This window comes from Plecotus auritus, assembly GCF_963455305.1.
Source record: "Plecotus auritus genome assembly, chromosome: 3".
In the NCBI taxonomy this organism is placed as follows: domain Eukaryota; kingdom Metazoa; phylum Chordata; class Mammalia; order Chiroptera; family Vespertilionidae; genus Plecotus; species Plecotus auritus.
The window spans coordinates 183,096,439-183,117,392 of record NC_137772.1 but is presented as its reverse complement, the minus strand read 5'-3'; the positions used below and the strand labels follow the sequence as shown (position 1 = coordinate 183,117,392).

The following is a 20,954-nucleotide window of genomic DNA, read 5'->3' as shown; positions in this document are numbered from 1 at the left end:
CTGCCTGCCTTCCTGATTGCCCCTAACCGCTTCTGCCTGCCAGCCTGATCACCCCCTAACCACTCCCCTGCCAGCCTGATTGATGCCTAACTGCTCCCCTGCCAGCCTGTTTTCCCCTAACTGCCCTCCCCTGCAGGCCTGGGTCCCCCCCAACTGCCCTCCCCTGCAGGCCTGAGTCCCCCCCAACTGCTCTCCCCTGCAGGCCTGGGTCCCTCCCAACTGCCTTTCCCTGCAGGCCTGGTTTCCCCAACTTCCCTCCTCTGCTGGCTTGGTTACCCCTAACTGCCCTCCCCTGCAGGCTTAATCGCCCACAACTGCCCTCCCTTGCAGGCCTGGTCCCTCCCAACTGCCCTCTCCTGCTGGCCATCTTGTGGTGGCCATCTTGTGTCCACATGGGGGCAGGATCTTTGACCACATGGGGGCAGCCATCTTGTGTGTTGGAGTGATGGTCAATCTGCATATTACTCTTATTAGATAGGATAGAGGCCTGTGCATGGGTAAGGGCCAGCTGATTTGCCCTGAAGGGTGTCCCGGATCAGGGTGGGGGTTCCCTTGGGGCGTGGGGTGGCCTGGGCGAGGGGCCTGTGGTGGTTTGCAGGCCGGCCACGCCCCCTGGCGACCCAAGTGGAGGCCCTGGTATCTGGGGTTTATTTATCTTCTACAATTGAAACTTTGTAGCCTGGAGCGGAGCCAAGCCTTCTGCTTGCTCCGTGACGGCAGCCATTTTTGGGGGGATTTATGTATCTTCTATAATTGAAACTTTGTAGCCTTAAGCGGAGGCCTGGGCCGGCCAGGGTGTGTGGAAAGCTTGGCTTCCTCCATCATCGGGGCAACCCTAGCCTCCTGCTCTTTCCAGTTCTGTGGCTGCCGCCATTTCTGTTTGGGTTTATGTATCTTCTATCATTGAAACTTTGTAGCCTTGAGTGGAGGCCTAGGCCCGCAAGGGCAGGCGGAAAGCTTGGCTTCCTCCATTGCCGGGGAAACCCAAGCCTCCCTCCTGCTCTCTGTGGCCGTAGCCATCTTGGTTGGGTTTATTTGCATATTTGCTCCTGATTGGCTGGTGAGCGTGGCTGGTGGGCGTGGCTGGTGGGTGTAGCAGAGTGATGGTTAATTTGCATATTACTCTTTTATTATATAGGATAACAAAAAAATTATAATTCTTTGCTTTCTTTTTTATCCTATAGTGGCTCATAGAAGAGATGAAATGTGGTCTGAGGGACGACATGACTATGAAAGGCTTCCAAGAGAACGAGCACCTCCTCGAAATCACCCTAGTGTAAGTTCCTTCTACATGTAGAATAATTCAAAACCTCGAGTTAAGTAATTTTGGTACACCAAAGCTAGGCCTCTTAACAAAATCTTCAAGGGCCAAAAATTTACCATTCTAGGTTGAAGTATAGATAGATTAAGCTTATCTTTTAAAAGTTAAAAGTGTGAAAGTAAAAGTCAACATTTTATTTATTTAGAAAATCCCTATTTTATATTTCCTGCTTATATTTCTAAAATGGAGGGTTTATATTTGTGAAGAAAATTTTAGATTTGGTAATGGTCAGTCTATCACTTCACAAAGTATTTAAGCACCTGTTTCTATTATTGGCTGACACCTATTTTTCTATATTCCTAAAAATGTTTGCGAATTGGATATATGAAATTCTAAAGTAGGGGCAGATCAGGAGAAGGCAGGCAGGCAGCTTCTGGTGTGCTGTCTTACTGCTTGTCTCTTTGTGGCTCTGGGAGTTGGAATTTTGAGTCAGGTCTTTTCTCAAGGAGCTTTGCTATTTTGCTTATTCCTATTTTCCCAGCACTATATCAGTACATGGCACATAGTAAGGAGTTCAGTGTTTATTGAATAAATATATATACTCTGCAAAATCCTATATAGAAACCCAAGGGAGGGTTTGAGGAAGGTCAAGAAGCTCAGTCTTAAACTTTTGCACAGGTCCATTATAAGCACCAGGAGATTGGGCTTATAGGCTTGATAGTATATGGATATATTTGTTTATATATTGTTTATTACTTATATGTTACAAGTAAATCCTACAACCCACTTAGATGGGTGGTGTTACCTTCAAGGTTGTCATTTGGCCTAGGTTACAGCTTAGGGTGGGGTTGATCTAAAATGATTTAAGATGGAAAAAATGAAGAGATCTACCATATATCTTTCAGAATGAACAGACTTAATTATTACCATACTAGTAGCCCAGTGCACCAGTCTGTGAGCCAGTAGGTCGCTGCCTGTAGCTCTCCGCCCGCTGCCCTGTCCCCACCTGTAGCTCTCCACTGCCCGCTTATAGTCAGGAGCTTGCTGCCACCCTCCTGTAGCTCTCCGTCCGCTGCCCCGCCTCTCTCCCCCTTCCCCCACTCATAGCTTGCTGCCCTGACCCCTCCTGTAGCTCTCTGCCTCCCGCTTATAGTTCGCTGCCCCACCCTCTTGCAGATCTGTGATCCGGTCATTACGAGGTCGGTTGTTACGCCTCATGGCATAATGGATAATTAGCATATTCCTCTCTTATTATATAGGATGTGATTTCTTTTCAGGTTAATGTATAGGCTTTATGTTTCTAATCAAAGTCCCAATTTTTAATTTTTTTTCAACTTGATAAAAATATTTTATAGTTTAGAACCTAGACCTGTGGTCGGCAAACTGCGGCTCGCGAGCTACATGCGGCTCTTTGGCCCCTTGAGTGTGGCTCTTCCAAAATACCACGGCCTGGGCGAGTCTATTTTGAAGAAGTGGCGTTAGAAGTTTAAGTTTAAAAAATTTGGCTCTCAAGAGAAATTTCAATCGTTGTACTGTTGATATTTGGCTCTGTTGACTAATGTGTTTGCCGACCACTGACCTAGAACAACAAAGTAATATCGATAAACATAATGTAGGACAAATACAAGGATGGGAAAAAAGATGATTTAAATTTTTTTTTTTTATTTTTTAGAACTCCCACCTGTACAAGGATATATCCCATTGGGAATTTATTTTTCAAAGACAATTAAAAGAATTTTTGGAGGGATTATGCCACCAATGGGATATATAGTTGGGTTTGTTTCACTTTGCTTTCAGTTTTTGGGGATTGCCCTTTTTCTTTTCTAATTTTTTTTTAATTGAACACATTTAGATGGCTCCAAATTATAAAATAAGGTACAAAAAAGGGATAACTTATCCTATATAATAAAGAGGTAATATGCAAATTGACCATCACTTCAACACACAAGATGGCTGCCCCCGTGTGGACACAAGATGGCTGCCACAAGATAGCCGGCAGGGGAGGGCAGTTGTGGGCGATCAGGCCAGCAGGGGAGGGCAGTTGGGAGTAACCAGGCCTGAAAGGGAGGGCAGTTGTGGGCGATTAGGCCTGCAGGGGAGGGCAATTAGAGGTGACCGGGCGACCGGGCTGGCAGAGGAGGGCAGTTGGGGGTGACCAGACCTGCAGGGGAGGACAGTTGGCGGGGACCCAGGCCTGCAGTGGGGGGGGACCAGGCCTGCAGGGGAGGGCAGTTAGGGGCAACCAGGCCTGCAGGGGAGGGCAGTTAGGGGCGACCAAGCTGGCCAGGGAGAGCAGTTAGGGGCGACCAAGCTGGCCAGGGAGAGCAGTTAGGGGTGACTGGGTCATCAGAGGAGGGCAGTTGCGGGCGACCAGGCCTGCAGGGGAGGACAGTTAGGGGCAACCAGGCCGGCAGTGGAGGGTAGTTAGGGGTGACCAGGCTGGCAGGGGAAGGCAGTTAGGGGCTATTGGGCCGGCAGGGGAGCAGTTAGGCGTCGATCAGGCTGGCAGTAGAGTGGTTAGGGGGTAATCAGGCTGGCTGGCAGGCAGAAATGGTCAGGGGCAATCAGGCAGGCAGGCAGGCGAGTGGTTGGGAGCCAGCAGTCCTGGATTGTGAGAGGGATGCCCGACTGCCCTGGGATCGGGCCTAAACAAGCAGTGGGACATCCCTCGAGGGGTCCCAGATTGGTGAGGGTGCAGGCTGGGCTGAGGGACACTCCCCCTGCTCTGTGCATGAATATTGTGCACCGGTCCTCTAGTTTTATATATTTATTTTAAAAAATAATTTTATTGATATCAGAGAGGAAGGGAGAGGCAGAGATAGAAACATCAGTGATGAGAGAGAAACATTGATTGGCTGCCTTCTGCACTCCCCCTACTGGGGATCAAGCTCACAACTCGGGCATGTGCCCTTGACCGGAATTGAACCCAGGACCTTTCAGTCCGCAGGCTGATGCTCTATCCACTGAGCCAGACTGGCCAGGGCGGGGATAACTTATTTTAAACGGTAATTTACTGTAATTTTATATTTAACTAGTGCCTGCTTACTACAAATGAGAGATTTTATGTATGAACTTACTAATCTTTAAAACATTACTTAGTGTTGAATGGTACATTTATAGAACCCCGTAGAATGTTTTAGATACCATAAAATATAAGCAGGATTTATTTACAGGGATATAATTTCAGACAATGGGAACCACTCATGCTGAAATTATGGAAGAAGTTATGATATAAAACCTTAAGTATACCATTCTTCATTATGTATGCATGCTATATTATAGAACATATTGCAGTAAAAGTTGGCTTAAAGAGCTATTAAGATTGGAGGCTATTGCTAGGCAAGGGAGCTGGAAAGAGTTTTAAGATGGGATTAATCAGTTATATCAGTGTCATGAAGACCAATAAGAAGGGCCTTCCAGTTCTTCAGTTAGGGTAATATGTGAGAATGGATTTGAGAAAATTCCTATCTAATAGCTATTGTTGTTCTCTGAAGTAAGAGGTAGCAAGATCATCTATTCAGAGTTGAGGAGGTGGAGAAACACTTTAGTGCAGCACTGAAGTTTTGGAGTAAACATTACAAATATCTTCTGAGTAGGGGTGTTTAATAAGATTTGCTGAGGACTTTTGTGCACCGTAAGTTTTATACCTAAGAAGTCCAGTTTAGGAGTGAGGAAAGCAAGTTGTATTGAAGATTGCACAGGGAGATAAGGATATTGAAGGTTCTGACCCAGAGAATTATGGAGGTAATATATTATGTGATATGGACTGTTTAAGTAAGGGAGTCCATGTGATATTGACTGTTTAAGAAAGGGAGTCAGGCAGTGACAGGGAAGGTGGATGGAAAGAAGTGAGGGGTTGAGGAACAAGAAAAGCTTAGTGAGCTTGAAGACCAGAGTGTGGCAGAAAGATAGGCAATTGGTAATTTAGAGTGTACTAGTAGAGTTTTCAAGATATAACAGTTCTGGGTGATTAACGTTCAATGTATAGTGGTGAGGAACAGAAGGTGGGTGAAGGTAATTGGCGTTGAGATCAAGAAAACTTTGAGGCTAGATTTTTGGATCACGGATTTAGATTAGAGGTGCAAAATCCTTACTATACATTAAAACCACATAGGGAGCTCTTAAATACCTATGTATGGGCCCCATTCCAGATAATCCTATATAATAAAAGGGTAATATGCAAATTGACTCAACGGCTGAACAACTGGTTGCTATGACGTGCACTGACCACCAAACGCTCAACGCAGGAGCTGCCCCCTTGTGGTCAGTGCGCTCCCACAGGGGGAGCTCAGCCATAAGCTGGGCTAACAGCAGCGCTAAGGGTGTTTGACAGCAACTTAGGCCTGCTCCCCGCAGGGAGCGAGCCTAAGCTGTCAGTCGGACTTCCGGACTGCAAAGGGCGCAGGCGGGGCTGAGGAATCCCCCTCCCCCCGAGTGCACGAATGTCGTGCACTGGGCCTCTAGTTAAGTCATAATTATCTGGACATCAGTGTTTAAAATTTCATCAGGTGATTCTTATATGAAGAGTTAAGAAATGCAGATTGTAGATGAACACTGATGTCACTTACGATATCAGGAGTTGAAATAAAGATCACAGGTTGATGGAAGTCCTCAATTAATGAGGATATTGTAGAAAAATCTGAACAAACCAAAAACATTTTTTTATCCGCTTTTGTATGTATATATGTGAAACAGCCTCTTTTCCTTTGTAAAATAATTTCAACAGCAGTAAGCAGAGATGTTTTATTTATTTTTACTTTTTTAAAAAAATCTTTATTGTTGAAAGTATTACATAGGTCCTCCTTTTTCCCCCATTAATCTCTTCTAGCCCACTCCCGTCCTCCCTCTGCCCAGACCCTCACCACCCCATTGTCTGTGTCCAGGGGTTATGAATATATACAGATGAGTTCATATATGCATAACCACCCTCCCCTGCCTTCCCTCTGAGGTTCAACGGTCTGTTCATGCTTCTATGACTCTGAGTCTATTTTTGATCATCAGTTTATTTGGTTCATTAGATTCCACATATGAGTGAGATCATGAGATAAGTTTTATACCACAATTGCCCTTGATGTCAGAGTAGCTGTACTCAACTATCTCTAACTGCCCAATGGGAAATCTTTCTTACGTTCTCTAGCTACATAGTTTCTCCTAGAGGGCGAAGAGCTTAGATTGCTTTTCTCCTTTTGAGAGCACAGAACATGCCCAGACCTTATACAGGTCTCCTTTTTTTTCTTTTAATTCCATTAGATTGGTCTCCCCATCCTCCCAATCAACCTCTCCTAGTTTATAAATCCTTCTGTATTCCCATATTCCCCCTCATCAAGACTCAGATACATTTTTTTCCCGGTGAACTGGGCCTTATTTTAGTTAGTAACCTAAAGCCTTTCCTTTCCCTCAATATGTTATGTACTCCTTTGATGGCTCTTAGAAATTATGCCTTCTATGTTACACCTACATTTTAGTTAAATAAAACATAGGTTCTTAACCTTTTTCTGTTCCATGGATCCCTTTAGCAGCCTGGTGAAGTATATGGGCCCCTTCTCAGAACCACTTATTTGAAGATAATAAACTATTAAAAACCAAATTTGTGATGTAGTATATTTACTTTGTTGGTAGGTCCTTAAATCATTAAATATCAAGAGCTAGTGGTAGGAGTTTTATTGCAATATTTTCAAAGTAGTGATGAGTGTAAATGATATTTTGAGATATTTGCTATAGCAATAATTTGATATATAAATATCAGATTTCTGTTAGTGATGATGCCACAGATACTGCTATTTGTTGCCTATATTTAGGTGAAAAAATTTTATATTCACATCTGCTTTCATGGTCTCAACTGAACCCTTGGGTTAAAGTGATAAGTGACACTAAAACTAGAAATGTAACTCAGTCAAGTTATAATTTCTGATTAGATTTAATAAAAACATAGCTTAAAAGTTTTAAATTTAAAAGTTAAATTTAAAGTGTCTTACAATGCAGAGATTATCTAATATTTCCTTAAAAACTATATTGTTATACCATATCGACATATGCAAGAATGTTCACAAGCAGCATTATTCATAATAATTCCAAAATGGCAACAATCTGAATGTCTAGCAGTAGAATGGATAAATTAATTTACAACCGTACAGCAATGAGAATGAATGGAATTTTGCCAAATGCAACAACGTGTGAATCTCACAAACATAATACTGAAAGAAAGAAGCCATACACGAGTATATCCTGTGTGTTTTCTTTTATATAACGTTTCAAAACTGGCAAAACTAGTCAGGAAAGTGGTTGCATTTGGGAAGACAAAGGTAATGACTGGGAGAGAGCATGGAAAGGCTTTTGTCTTGCTAGGAATGATCAGTTTCTTGATCTGAGTAGTAATTGCACAGTGTGATTAACTGAAGAGAATTTATCCAGGAGTGCATATATGATTTGTATACTTTTTTGCACAGTGTGTTATGTCATAACTCAATAAAAATTTCACTTAAAGTTTTGAAAAATCATATTATTATTTTCTAAATATAAAGCTGTAGTTAATTCTTTTAAAAGTGAGAAACCATTTTCGTTAGTGCCTGGGATAGAGAAAGATAATACTCTATTTTTTATATTTGGGTTCTATTCTCTATTAGAAAAGTAATTTTACTGCATTTTTTTTCTTCTTCTTCTTCTCCTTTCTTTGCCTCTTTCATTCCCAATTTTGATATATCAGAAATGTATTTGAGGAACTATTGGATATGATATATAGTATGACTTGAAGGGGAGACTTGAGAAGGTACTTATGACACTATTATTTTATCATTAACAAAAGCAGGTATTTTGTGGCCTCCTAGCTTTGTTAAACCTGGAAAGGCAATTGGACACTCACATATTTTGGTGCCCATATTAAATCACACTAAATTTGATTATTGGAAACTTATCTTCAGTGTACAACTTTATAGCTTTTAAAAATTATTTGTGTATCAATAAATTACTTTTATAAGGGGCTTTCACAGAAATTTTTATTTGGTCTTAAACTTGGGTGGATAGGATATAAAGCCCAAAGAGTACACTACAGAGAGTCTGTATATAAGTATACACATTCCTCCATTGGGAGGAAATTGGTTATTGCAGAATATCTGCATTTAACTTCTAGATGTCTGTAAGGTCCTTATTTTTATGCCCTCGCTGGTGTTGCTAAGTGGTTAGAGCATCGGCCCATGCTCTATCCACTGAGCCAAGGCTAGGGAGGGCAAGTGCAATGTTATTTTTTCTTCAATGTGAAAATTACTACATGAAATGCTGAATCTTAAGTGTTAAGTTGCTTAGTTTTGATTTAGTAATATTATTTTAGAGCTGCCCTAGCAGATGTTTAACTTTCTTGACTGACAGAATTGCAACAGTCCTCACTGGAGGATATGCTGAGAGAGAGAGAGAGAGGGGAAGGGGGGAAAGGGGAGGGATGCGGAGGGTTTAGGAGAGAAAAGAGAGAAACATTGATGTGAAGAGAAAAGAGAGAAACATTTATGTGAGAAACATTGTCAGCTGCCTTCCGCATGCATGTACCCCTACTGGGGATTAAACCAACACCAGGTATGTGCTCTGACCTGGAATTGAACCGGCCACCAAGCGGTGCACAGGATGATACTAAACCTATTGAGCCCATCCTACTGAGCTTACCTTTTTTTTGTTGTCACTATTTTCAGAGAGATATAATCAGTTCTTGGCTACATTCTATAACAGTGTGTCCTAATTTTCTGGGACAGTTCCAGTTTAATATATTTGATACATTATCCCCAAAAGGCATTGAAATGACCCAGAATATTTCATTGAAAATTCAGCAAGTGAGCCCGCTGTAGTGGCTCAGTTGGTTGAGCATTGTCCCCTGCACTGAGAGGTTGCAGTTTCCATTCCTGGTCAGGGTATATGCCTGGGTTGCAGGTTTGATCTCAGGGAGTGCACGGAAGGCAACCCATCTATATATCTCTCTCTTTTTCTCTCTCCCTCTCCCTCTACCCCCCCCCCCCTGTCCCTGTCCCTGCCTCTTCTTCTCTGTAAGTATGTCCTTTAAAAAAAGAAAACTCAGCAAGCTAATTAAACCAGTAAGTGCTACAATAAAAATGCTTGTCACAAACTAGGATGGATCAGAGTGAGGAAACCTCATACTTAGAAAACAAAAGTTTACCAGCCTGTGTAATATAATTTTTTAGTTAATACTTTCCTAGTAAAAAGCATGTGATGCCAAAAATGCTATAAAATTGGGATAGCAAAGTAGAATATATATTATGAATGTGGTGCTTACTATGTGCCAAATGATATTCCAGATTATGGGAATAGAGCAGTGAATAAGACCAATGAAGTTTCTACCCATGGGGCTTGTATTTGTAGTGTAAGTTGTTGTGTTAGGAAGTGATGGCATTGATTGTTTACATTGTACTTAGCAAAGTATGATACCAGTTACTTTACTGGTAGGTTGGTGTGTTTTTGCTGTTTTTGATTTTTTTATAAGGGCAAAAATTAAGTATATAAAAGTAGACAAAATAATGTAATGAATGCCCCATGGAGAAATCATCTAAGTGGCAATTTTCAAAACTCAGGTTAATCTTGATTTGTTTGTACCTTCACTGCTTTCCTCCTTCTCAGATTATTTTGAAGTAAATCCAAGATACCATATTTCAAATGCAAATAAACATTTCATTGTGTATCTCTAAAAGAGAAGAATGCTAAAGGGGGGTGCTTATGTATTAAAATTTTTATTTTAAGTATTTTTGTGTTAAAATGTGTGCAAAATATATTTTATTGACATTGGAGAATAATTTTAAGAAATAGTAGTCCTCATAATTAGTATCCAGCCTAATAATTTTATTGAGTTTATTTTTAGTTAATTGAAAATGATCCCTTTTATCCTCAAAAACCTTTTAAGTTTTACTTTGTAAGTTCTAGTTTTTATTTCTGGTTTGTATGTAATAGTGCCATTGTTTTCTAAGATATTTCTAAAATGGAGGTTCCAAACATACCAGTCCTGAAGCCTTGTGTGCTTTTGTTAGCATTTAGAGAGGGAAATTACATGTTTATAGCTTATTGTAAGATTTGTACAGGAATTTCAAACAGTGATGGTATTTTCATTCAGGTCTGGCATTGCAGGTAATGAAAACTACTGTTTGAACTTTAATAGTATAAGCTTTTGAAAGAGAAATTCTGAAATTTTTGCCACTCATTATGGATTTCATTAGAAAGAAAAATAAATCAATGAATGTTATATCTGGGGATAAGGCATGAACTATCTCTGAAAATATTTTTGCTTTGTCACAGACTTAATATAGTCATCTTCATTTCCTTAAATCTTTTCATATAGCTAGGGAGTTTTCTTTAAGATTAAATGCCTACAGAGCAGAGATGCTATAATGTACTTATATTTGAACACTTTCTCAAAACATAGGAAACAGTTTGATTTTTATTGCTAGATACAAGAGCTGTCATTAGGAGTTGTTTTTTTTTCCATTTATTATTTTTTAAAAACATTTTGTTAAATATATAACTAAATGTGATTCTAGTTTTACTTCTTTGAAATTTTTACCATACACATTTTAAAATCCTGAAATAATTTTCTAGTAACTGGGGGAGTTGAACAAAGGAACAGGCTGCTTATGAAGAAGCTCTTTCTCTATTTATAGAAATGTTTAGGCATATGCACCCCACCATCCTCCAAATAAGCATTGTACAAACAAATAAGGATATTGTGGAATAGAATTTTATGGTTTCTTAGAACTGGAGAAATCAGCAATTCTACTTTTATAATAAATTTTGAATTAACATTTTTGAATAATAGATTTTGAATTAGAAAATGTTATAAATTGTAATGTTACTAATTTTGGCTTAATGACATTTTTGGAAGCTTAGCATTTGCTTATATTTAATTGAAAGCTCAGTGAAAGATAGTGTTTAGAAGAAAGTTAATAAATTCATCTATGTACTATGTTTTTTTTTAAAATATATTTTTATTGATTTCATAGAGGAAGGGAGAGGGAGAGAGAGCTAGAAACATCAATTATGAGAGAGAATTATTGATCGGTTGCCTCCTGCACACCCCCTACTAGGGATCGCGCCCGCAACCCAGCATGTGCCCTTGACTAGAATCGAACCCAGGACCCTTCAGTCCACAGGCCGACACTCTATCCACTGAGCCAAACCAGCTAGGGCTGTGTACTATGTCTGATGAAAACATATAAAATGTCTCTTATAATTTAATTTCTAATATACTTAAGAAGGAAACCACCTTGGGGAAAAATGTTAGGTAGATATTTTAGCTGTCAAGTAGATAGGAACTATTTACTTTTTCCAAGCACATTAACAAGTTTTCTACCCTTTGGGAAGTTTGAATAGGATGAAATAACGTATTAACTGAATAGTTGTAGTTATCAATGCTAAGAAGTAATTTAAGGAATAGACAATTTAAAAAATTTAGTGCTTCACATAGATTACGTAAATAGTAATCAAACATTCTTTGAGCACTTCGTTTATGCTACTGTGCTAAATACTTTACAATCTGTTTCTTATTTAGCCCTCACACCAACCTCATGAGGTAGGTATTAGTATTAAGCTAATTTTACAAATAATGAAACTGAGGTTTAGTATGGTAAAATATCCAGCTTTGAATGTTGGGCTTTATGTTTTGGTTTTTTATTTTGTTAAGTTAACTCATTAGTTCAGTGGTCGGCAAACTCATTAGTCAACAGAGCAGCAAACCGCGGCTCGCCCGCTGCATGTGGCTTGTGAGCCGCAGTTTGCCGACCACTGCATTAGTTGATCATGTCTTACATACTGTGATAGCTTACCAGTTTCTTCCACCTCTGTCTCACCTTATATTGATAGAAAGTTAGCATGAGTGCTCAAGAGCAGATTATTTACAGATATGTGCTCTGTATCTCTAGTTTTTACTGTTGATCATTTCTGTTCTGTTACTTCACAGCAGCTACTAATCTAAGACCAGTGTTGTTCTCCCTCTGCCCAATTTCCTAACCTCCACAAATAATCCATTCAATTGCTAAAACTTTAAAACATTAACTACATATTACTTTGAAAATTCAAATTTTACATTGGGTTTTATTTTGTGTCCAAACCTATGAAGTCAAAAACTCTCCTTTGTCCAGAGCTGTGAAGAGATAGCAAAATGTTTCCTCTTGATCATCCTACCTCAGTGTTACCTCCCTACTTGCTGTTGCTAATGTGTAAAAAAATCTTGCATTTCTTATGAACAGTATACTTTAACAATGGACCAAAGATGTATGCTATCTTAAATGATTTTATTTCTAAAATTCCTAGATAATTAGAGATTAGATTTATTGTAACACTCTTACTTTCTGTAGTTTATTTATTATTAAAACAATATTTTTCTTTTACTTATGATTGGTTTTCTGCATTGCTGCATATTATTTTATTAAGCACCTGGTTTTCTTCATTGAACAATTTTATTTCCTTTAATCCATGTGAAGACCGTACTATTAGTTATACTCATGTTATTTCATTAAAGCATTTTTGTTTGTTTATACATTTACTTCATTTGATTAAGGATAAGATCTCCTGTGCTTTTTAAAAACATTTCCAAAACCAAATAGAGAAATTAGTGATTGTTATATATTTCTTTTTGTCTGTTTTAGGATGGCTACCATAGAGTAGTTAATATTGTGACAAAGAAACCACCACTGCTAGACAGACCGGTTGAAGGAAGCTACAATAGATATTACAGTCATGTTGATTACCGAGACTATGACGAGGGCCGCAGTTTTTCTCATGATCGAAGAAGTGGTCCACCTCACAGAGGAGTATGTAAATTTCCCCCATGTACTAATTGTTACTTTTTTTATAAGTTTAAAAGTCATGTAATTTTTAAAATTTATGTGACTGGCCATGAAGGCAGTTGAATAAACACTTCCTGCTTGATGCTCTGTTGAATTGCCTGCTGGAGCTGTCAAATGGGAACTGGTAGTGAAGAATCTTGGGGTGCTGGACAAAGTGGGTAAGCACTCTGGAGAGCTATATCTAAATGACATTAATTCCAGCTAACCCACATCATCAGGGATTTGCAGAAGCAGTTAAAGGTAATCTGTTCCCTTGGTACTCAGTAAGTGATGACCAAGTGGTTACCATCTCTTACAAATGTGCCCACTTATAATTACTTTGCTTATTTTTAGCATGATGAAATGCTGTGGGTGAGGTTGGGTTAAGGTTGAGTCTCTGTTTCATTTTTGCTATAGTTATTATTACAATCTACTTACTAACTCAGATTAGAAAGCACTCAAAACATCACCTTTCCCATAGTAAGCACTTTTAAAATGTTGGCTGGTACCATTAGTATTATGACTGCTGTTAATCATTTTTTGTGATCATCTTTAATAATGTAAAACTATGTATTTAATGTTGCAGTAACCTGTCATTGAACTTGATTGAAAATATTCCTTGATGCAATCCTTTAATGTAGCTTGCATGTTTCCTCTGCTAGATCATTTTCCTACATTGTTTCTTTTTCCCCCTTCCCTATTGTATAATATTGTAGCTGACAGTACCTATTCAAGCTTTTCTTATGATAAAATTTGACCTCACATTTGCTGTTGGAATTAGTTTCCATACTTTACACTTGAAGAAATGGAGGTAAGGTGACTTATCTAGGGTGGGTATATGTATGGGAGTCTAGTTCTCTCACTGCCATGTCGTGGTTGCGCTGACAATTCTATAGTGGTAATGAGACTATTCAATGTTTTCTTACATTTGCTTTGAAAGTTTGGATCGTTAGGGTTTCCTTCTCATGTAATTAATTTTTATTTTGTTTAACTTTAACATGTCATGTTGTTCCTTTAGGAAGAGGGATTCCATTTTGAAAAGTAAATATGCATTATCCTATCCTAGAAATACTGGATTTTGCCATCAGAGCCGTTATTCCAGGTAGCCTCAGGAAGAAACAGTTTGGTCTTTGCATAAAGTTGTTAACCCTCTTGTGAAAACCCTGTGGCCATTTGCTACTGTAGAGAGGGAATTTTGGATTCAATGTATTTGAATCCTCACGAACATGATTTTTTTCTAAAACCTTGTAGCATAATAGTGCCTCAACAATAATTTTTTCTATTACTGTTATAAATAGTGTTTATACTGTATACAACATTTCCTCTTTAAATTTTCTTCAAACAAACAAACCCACGTGAGATTCTTAGGACTTTCATGACACGGATTCTTTTCTAGACTTCAGTTATATAATGCAAACTACTTACTTGATCCAATATTTAATTATAGCTGTTGAGTTTTTTCTTTTGTTTATATTTAATGTTATGAAGGAAAACGATGAATAGACTTTATTTATATAAGAGCAGAGTCTGTGGTGCTAAAGGAAATGAAAATAGTATTTATTTAGCTGAATCATTGTTTTTGATTGTAAGTACTAATTCAAATGTATTGTTCTGTGTATAATTTTAAGTTAATTGGGTGTGGATTATTATGTGTTTCTTTTTTTATGAACCTTTTCAAATGTGTCTATCTTAGAGGGCAAAATGTATTTGCTTTCTTTGATTAATTTCAAACTTAGTGCTACATTTTGTTCTAACATAGCTTATCAACAAGGGTGGTTTCTTGTTTCCAAATTTAATAGGTAAGATGAGGAATGAAAACTTGAATGAGAAAAGTGGGAAAGTACTAAATTCTTTATTGAGCCTGAAAATTGATGAGAGAACTTGACACACGAATAAAATGAATGGCCGAGAAACATCTGCTTAATTAAATTTAAATTGAGCCTTTGTTCTTGAACAGCCCTTAGCTATTGTTATGTTAGCATATATGTCCTTGGCAGTAAGACTGTTAGGGCCTACCAGAGAAATGTTTAAGCATTTTTATAGAGATAAATTGTACCACGGATTCTCAGTTTATTACTAATTTTGTTGTTGAAATGGGTGATTTGTATATTTTTTATTTTATGCTTTTTAGCCTCAGAGAAATTTAGAAAGGTGTTTTTGTTTTCATATTATTTTGGTCTTAGAGACTAGGTTCCTAGTATTACTGTTAGACATATTCTACGTGACCAAAATAACACAAATAGATATCTAAGTAACTTTTTATTTTACAGGATGAATCTAACTATAAGTGGACAAGAGATGATCATTCTGGAAGTCGTCAGCCTGAATACAGGTAAAAAGATGAAATTAATAACATAACTACTTTGATACTTGACTCACGAGATATCTAACTTCAAGGGGGCTTCTGCTCAAGAAGGCCGTGTAGATAAATGAGGTACTCGTATCCTTCCACAACCACATCAGAATTACAAGTAAACTACAGAACAAACATCATTCAGAATCCCCTGAAATCTATCTAGTTGAACAAAAGTCCTATAACTAAGGATATATAGAAGAAGCCAAATTGAGACTGGTATTAGGAACAGAAACACAGAATCGGCTGGTTCCATGCCACATGTGGTGGTTAAAAATTGGGAGGGATATCTGGGCTTCAGAGGCTCCCACTAAGGAGCGAGGGGTTCTGTGTCACACCAGGCTTCACCCGCCAGGGTTCCAGTGCCTGGAAAATAAGGCCCCATAACTTCTAGCTGTAAAAACCATTGGGGATTGTTGTTGAGTGAGACATAGGGCTGCTGGAGTCCCAGGCATTCCTCTTAAAGGGCTTGTGCTTGGATTCTCTCGCTCTGAGCTCTAGTGCTAGGGCATCAGCAAGAAAGTTGCCTGGGACATATGAGGAGAAATTAAATTTTGTGGCTTCAGGATGAGGGCTGGAGGGGCAGCTTTCCTCCCAGACAGACGTGCTGGCAGAGGCCATTGTTCCTTTGCTGAGCCCTCTCCCTATAGGCTGGCAGGTGGGTGAGATATCTGAGTCTCCATCAATTTGGCTATCACTCTTCACCCTGCCCTGGTGATTCCCTGATATCCTGTCCCACATCAAGTCGTTTCCAGAACTTAGTGAGAACTTCAACAATTTTGGGCCCTCCCAAGTCGTTTCCAGTGGCTTTTCCATACAAATGGCCTGTCATAGCTAATGTTGTAGACTTTCCTAAAATCTTTCAGAGGTTCACATACCCCAAACAAGTAGCATTTGGCTTTTGTGTGCCCACTATCTCTTACTTAGTGGTCCCAGGACCAGCACAAGCAGCAGCTGGCCCTGGTTCCTAGGTACCGCCAAGCCTGGCGCAAGCAGCAGCCATCTGCAGATTGCTCTGTTACTCATAGTGGGTGGCCCTAAGCAGGGCACATGTGGCGGCTGATCTTGACCTGCACTTTCCAGGAGGCCCCAGAACCAGTGCACCTGCAGACAGCTTCAGACCACACCAGAGCACCATTCAACCACCTCCATGAATGACATACTCAAAGGATGAACTCATTGGACACCAGAGCACCACTGAAGTGAATTTTGCTCTGTGGAGTTGGCCCCTGCACAGCAGCTCCTCTTCTGTAGTTACAGCCAGTCCTCACAGCCAATTGGCCTGGGGATAAATCCCTCCCATTGATGTGCCAACAGCAGTCAAGGTTCAACTACAACAGGAAGATGCACACAGCCCAAAAGAGGGTGGTGGGTGTAGAAGGGAAGTACACCTGGAGCGTCCAGTTTGGGTTACTTGGGAGGCTGTGCCACTGGACCCTATAAGACACCTACTACCCACTCTACCAAGACGGAGACCTAGCAACTCTACCTAATACATAGAAACAAATACAGGGAGGCAGCCAAAATGAGCCAAAGAAACGTCTCAAATGAAAGAACAGAACAAAACTCCAGAAAAAGTACTAAACAAAATGGAATCAAGCAATCTACTGGATTCAGAGTTCAAAAACTGGTTATAAGGATTCACAATGAACTTAGGGGAAAAATAGAAGAATTTAGTGAGAACTTCCAACAAAGAGATAGGAAACAAAAATGGAGATGGGAAATATAAAAAAGAATCAGTCAGAAATGAAGAATACAGTAACTGAAAAGAAGAACACATTATAGAGAATCAACAGTGGAATAGATGAAGCAGAAGATAAAAGAGATTTGGAAGAGAAGGAATCAGGAAACACACAGTCAGAACAGCAAAAAGAAGAAAGAATAATAATTAAAAAAAGAGTATAGTATAAGCAGCCTCTGGGACAACTTCAAGCATACCAGCATTTGCATCATGTGGGTGCTGGAGGAGAAGAGAGAGAGCAAGGAATTGAAAACGTATTTGAAAGAATAATGTCGGAAAACGTCCCTAACCTGCTGAAGGAAAGAGACATACATGTCCAGGAAGTACACAGTCTCAAACAAAAGATGAATCCAAAGAGGCCCATACTAAGACACATCATAATTAAAATGCCAAAGGTTAAAGACAAAGAGAGAATCTTAGAAGCAGCAAGAGAAAAGTAGTTTGTAACCTGCAAGGGAGCTCCCATAAGACTGTCAGCTGATTTCTCAACAGAAACTTTTCAGGACAGAAGGTATAGGCATGAAATATTTAAAGTGATAAAAAGCAAAGGACCTACAACCAAGATTACTTTGCTCAGCAAAGCTCTTATTTAGAATTGAAGGTCAGATAAAGATCTTCCCAGACAAAGAAAAGGAAAAAGCTAAAGGAATTCATCGCCAGTATTATAAGAAATAGTAAACAGTCTTTAAAAAGGAAGAAGAAGAAAAAGATAAAAAAATATAAAGGCCTTGGCTAGGTGGTTCAGTTAGTTGGAGCATCGTCCTGCACACCCAAAAGGTTGTGGGTTTGATTCCTGATCAGGGCACATACTTAGGTTGTGGGTTTGATCCTCGGTTGGGGTGTGTATGGGAGGCAACCTATTGATGTTTCTTTCACATCAATGTTTCTCCCTCTCTCTTTTAAAATCAATAAAATATATCCTTAGGTAAGGATAAATAAATTATATGAATAATGGTATTAAATACATACCTATCAATAATTACTTTAAATGCAAATAAATGTATTAAATGCTCCAATCAAAACACATATAGTGGCTGAATGGTTAAAAAGAAAAAGACCCTTACATAATGCTATCTGTAAGGGACTCGCTTCAGATGGAAAGACACACACAGACTGAAAGTAAAGGAATGGAAAAAGATATTTCATGAAAATGGAAATAAACAAAAAACTGTGGTAGCATCCAGTTGGTGTTTCTTAGTGGTTAGAGCATCATCCCATGCACTGAAGGGTCGTGGGTTCAATTCCAGGTTAGGGCACATTCTCAGGTTGCAGGTTTGGTCCCCAGTTGGGGTGTGTGCGTAAGGTAACCAGTCGATGTTTTTCCACACATCCTAGTCACATAGATGGACTCTATTTCCCAGCCTTTCTTCCATCTAGATGTGGCCATATGATTAATTTCCCACCAGTAAAATGTAAATAGGATTTCTGCTTCTGTATGTGTTCTTCCACGCACATTTACCTTTTCTCATGTTGCCGGGTGGGTTCTGGAATGGAATGACAGCAGATCTGTGGCCTTAGAAGCCACAGGTAAATGTTGAAATAGAGTGGTCAGCCTGGGTTTCTGGATGATTGCATGGAGTGGAGTCTCTCACCCTGGCATGCCTGCCCTAGACTGTTTGATGGTAGCTAGACTTCTTTTGTGTAGTGACTGAACCCTGCATTTTTGGGTATTTTTGTTATAGCAATTTAAGTTTATCTTATCTCTGTAACAATACTCAGTGTTTTATGTGTTAGAGGTAAGATCTCTATTCTTGCTGGGGGATCTCTTAGTCCATATCTTATGCCTAGAATACTTTTAAGTGTAAAGATGTGATTTTGTGGAAAGGGCTCTGGACTTGGTCATCAAACTTCTAATCACAACTCTGCTGCAAGACATTTATTTTTGTGGGTAGTGTAGAATAAAAGGTAATGTGGGAACTCCCTTCACTTAAGTCACAGCACCCTGGTTCTAAAGTTTCTACATTTAAAAGAAGATACATGAGGTTTAAATTTATTCTTAAGTTTTCCCTAGTACAGCTGTGGGCAAACTATGGCCCGCGGGCCGGATCTGGCCCGTTCGGCTGTTCTATCCGGCCCACGGAGCCGAAAGAGCGGAAGGTTCTCTTGCTCTCCCCTCAGCTCCTTCACCAGCAGCAGTGTTAACATGGCAATGTCAGGAAACACGGCCGCAGCTCCTTCTTCTAAGTGGGCGGATTTATATCCGTCCATTCAGTAGAAGGAACAACCTCTCAATCTTCCAGAGGCTCCTTGTAATGCCCGCGGACGCGTCCCCCGACATCACCCTGGGAATGCGTAGACACGTTATCGTGGTGATGTAGGGAGACACGCCCCTGGAGAGCACAGTATCAGAGCATTAGCTAAAAAGGAGACCAACAACACTGTTCCCACTGAAGTTGATGTTTTAAAGACCAAAAACATTTCAACCCAGTCTACATTGCCATCTACATCTACGTCCCGGGCATAATTTGGAAGTTGCACTAAAGAAATTGTTTAATTTACTGTTTACACATTTTGTTCTTTTCTATTTGTTTTAGTTTTAAATTATTATATTTAAGTTTAATTTGAAAGGCTTTTGTACCTTTCCTTTGTTAGGCAATTTTATTTTGCCTTTGCCATCTTCAATATAAGGTATGTTATTGTGCTATGATTCCTCCATTTTTTGAAGTTTCAAATTATAATAATTAGTGTTTACATTCTTCTTGTTAAAATGTTTGAAATGAATAAAACTATTGAAATAAAAAAAAAAAAGACCGTACCCTTTTATGTAAAGATGTTTACTTTGAATTTATATTAGTTCACACAAACACTCCATCCATGCTTTTGTTCCGGCCCTCCAGTCCAGTTTAAGAACCCATTGTGACCCTCGAGTCAAAAAGTTTGCCCACCCCTGCCCTAGTAGCTGCTTTTTCAAATGATTCCCTCAATCTTAATTCATTTTTGAAGTTCATGTTGACTAGAAATGAAGTAGTCAGTATTTTGTGTGGAATATTTGTGTTGGATGTGGGAAGAAAAGAAAAATGAGGTTCCAGATAAGAAGTGAAATGCTGTCTTTATCCCCTTTCTTCTCTCCTCTTACATCTCTGCCTCCTACTTTATTGAATTTTACTCTTAACTGGTAAACATACGTCTGCTTAAACTTAGGGGTCCATCACAACTTGTCTGGTTTGACTGATGTGATGGGCTGGAATTACCTTGAGGGTATGCATATAAATAGGTGAGAATTCTGAGCTTCATAAATCGGTTTTTGCAACCAACATTCAAGGTAAATATAGTGCAGATAGTTTCAAGACTACATTCTGAGGAACGGTGCATTATAGGGCACTAGTTCTTCCCATATTCCATTCTCCAGGTAACTTTGCCTCCTGCGTGTGTCCAGCATTATGGCTGAAATGTTTGTGATACAGCCGAAGATGCTGTCCCAACTCTTACTGTTTTTTGAAAATAAAAAATATTAGTTCAGTTAAGTATGGCTTTAAAAAAAATCTTTATAGTCAGCATTCCAGTTGTACTGTTATTTATATTTCTTCAAAGGCTCTTTTTGATTTGCCTGATAATTAATTATATTGAACCCATTATATCATGCATTTATCCTCATTTTCAACATAGCTAAAAACATTATAGTTTGAAGACTTTAGATGTAGGTTTTCTTGTGTAAATGGAACTTTGCAGTAGTCACAGTGCAAAGTTTCTACCCTCTGATTTTTGAAATGGCATTAAAAATGTGCCCCAGTTTCTATTATCCTATTGCTATTTAGCATGTTTCAGGGTAATTGTTAAAATAAACAAAATTCT

General features: G+C 39.1%; 1 protein-coding gene across 8 annotated transcripts in view; it reads left to right on the top strand.

Moving 5' to 3' along the window:
* Nucleotides 1-20,954, top strand: part of PPHLN1 (periphilin 1) — a 113,267-nt gene that overhangs the window by 8,260 nt on the left and 84,053 nt on the right. For 4 of the 8 annotated variants that reach the window (XM_080660519.1, XM_080660517.1, XM_080660518.1 and 1 more), the window contains 3 exons: nucleotides 1,185-1,276; nucleotides 12,889-13,053; nucleotides 15,339-15,400. In XM_080660519.1, coding sequence (XP_080516645.1) covers nucleotides 1,185-1,276; nucleotides 12,889-13,053; nucleotides 15,339-15,400 — 319 coding nt within the window. The remainder of the gene's footprint in view (nucleotides 1-1,184; nucleotides 1,277-12,888; nucleotides 13,054-15,338; nucleotides 15,401-20,954) is intronic. The other 4 variants (XM_080660521.1, XM_080660523.1, XM_080660522.1 and 1 more) reach the window with 1 other exon arrangement.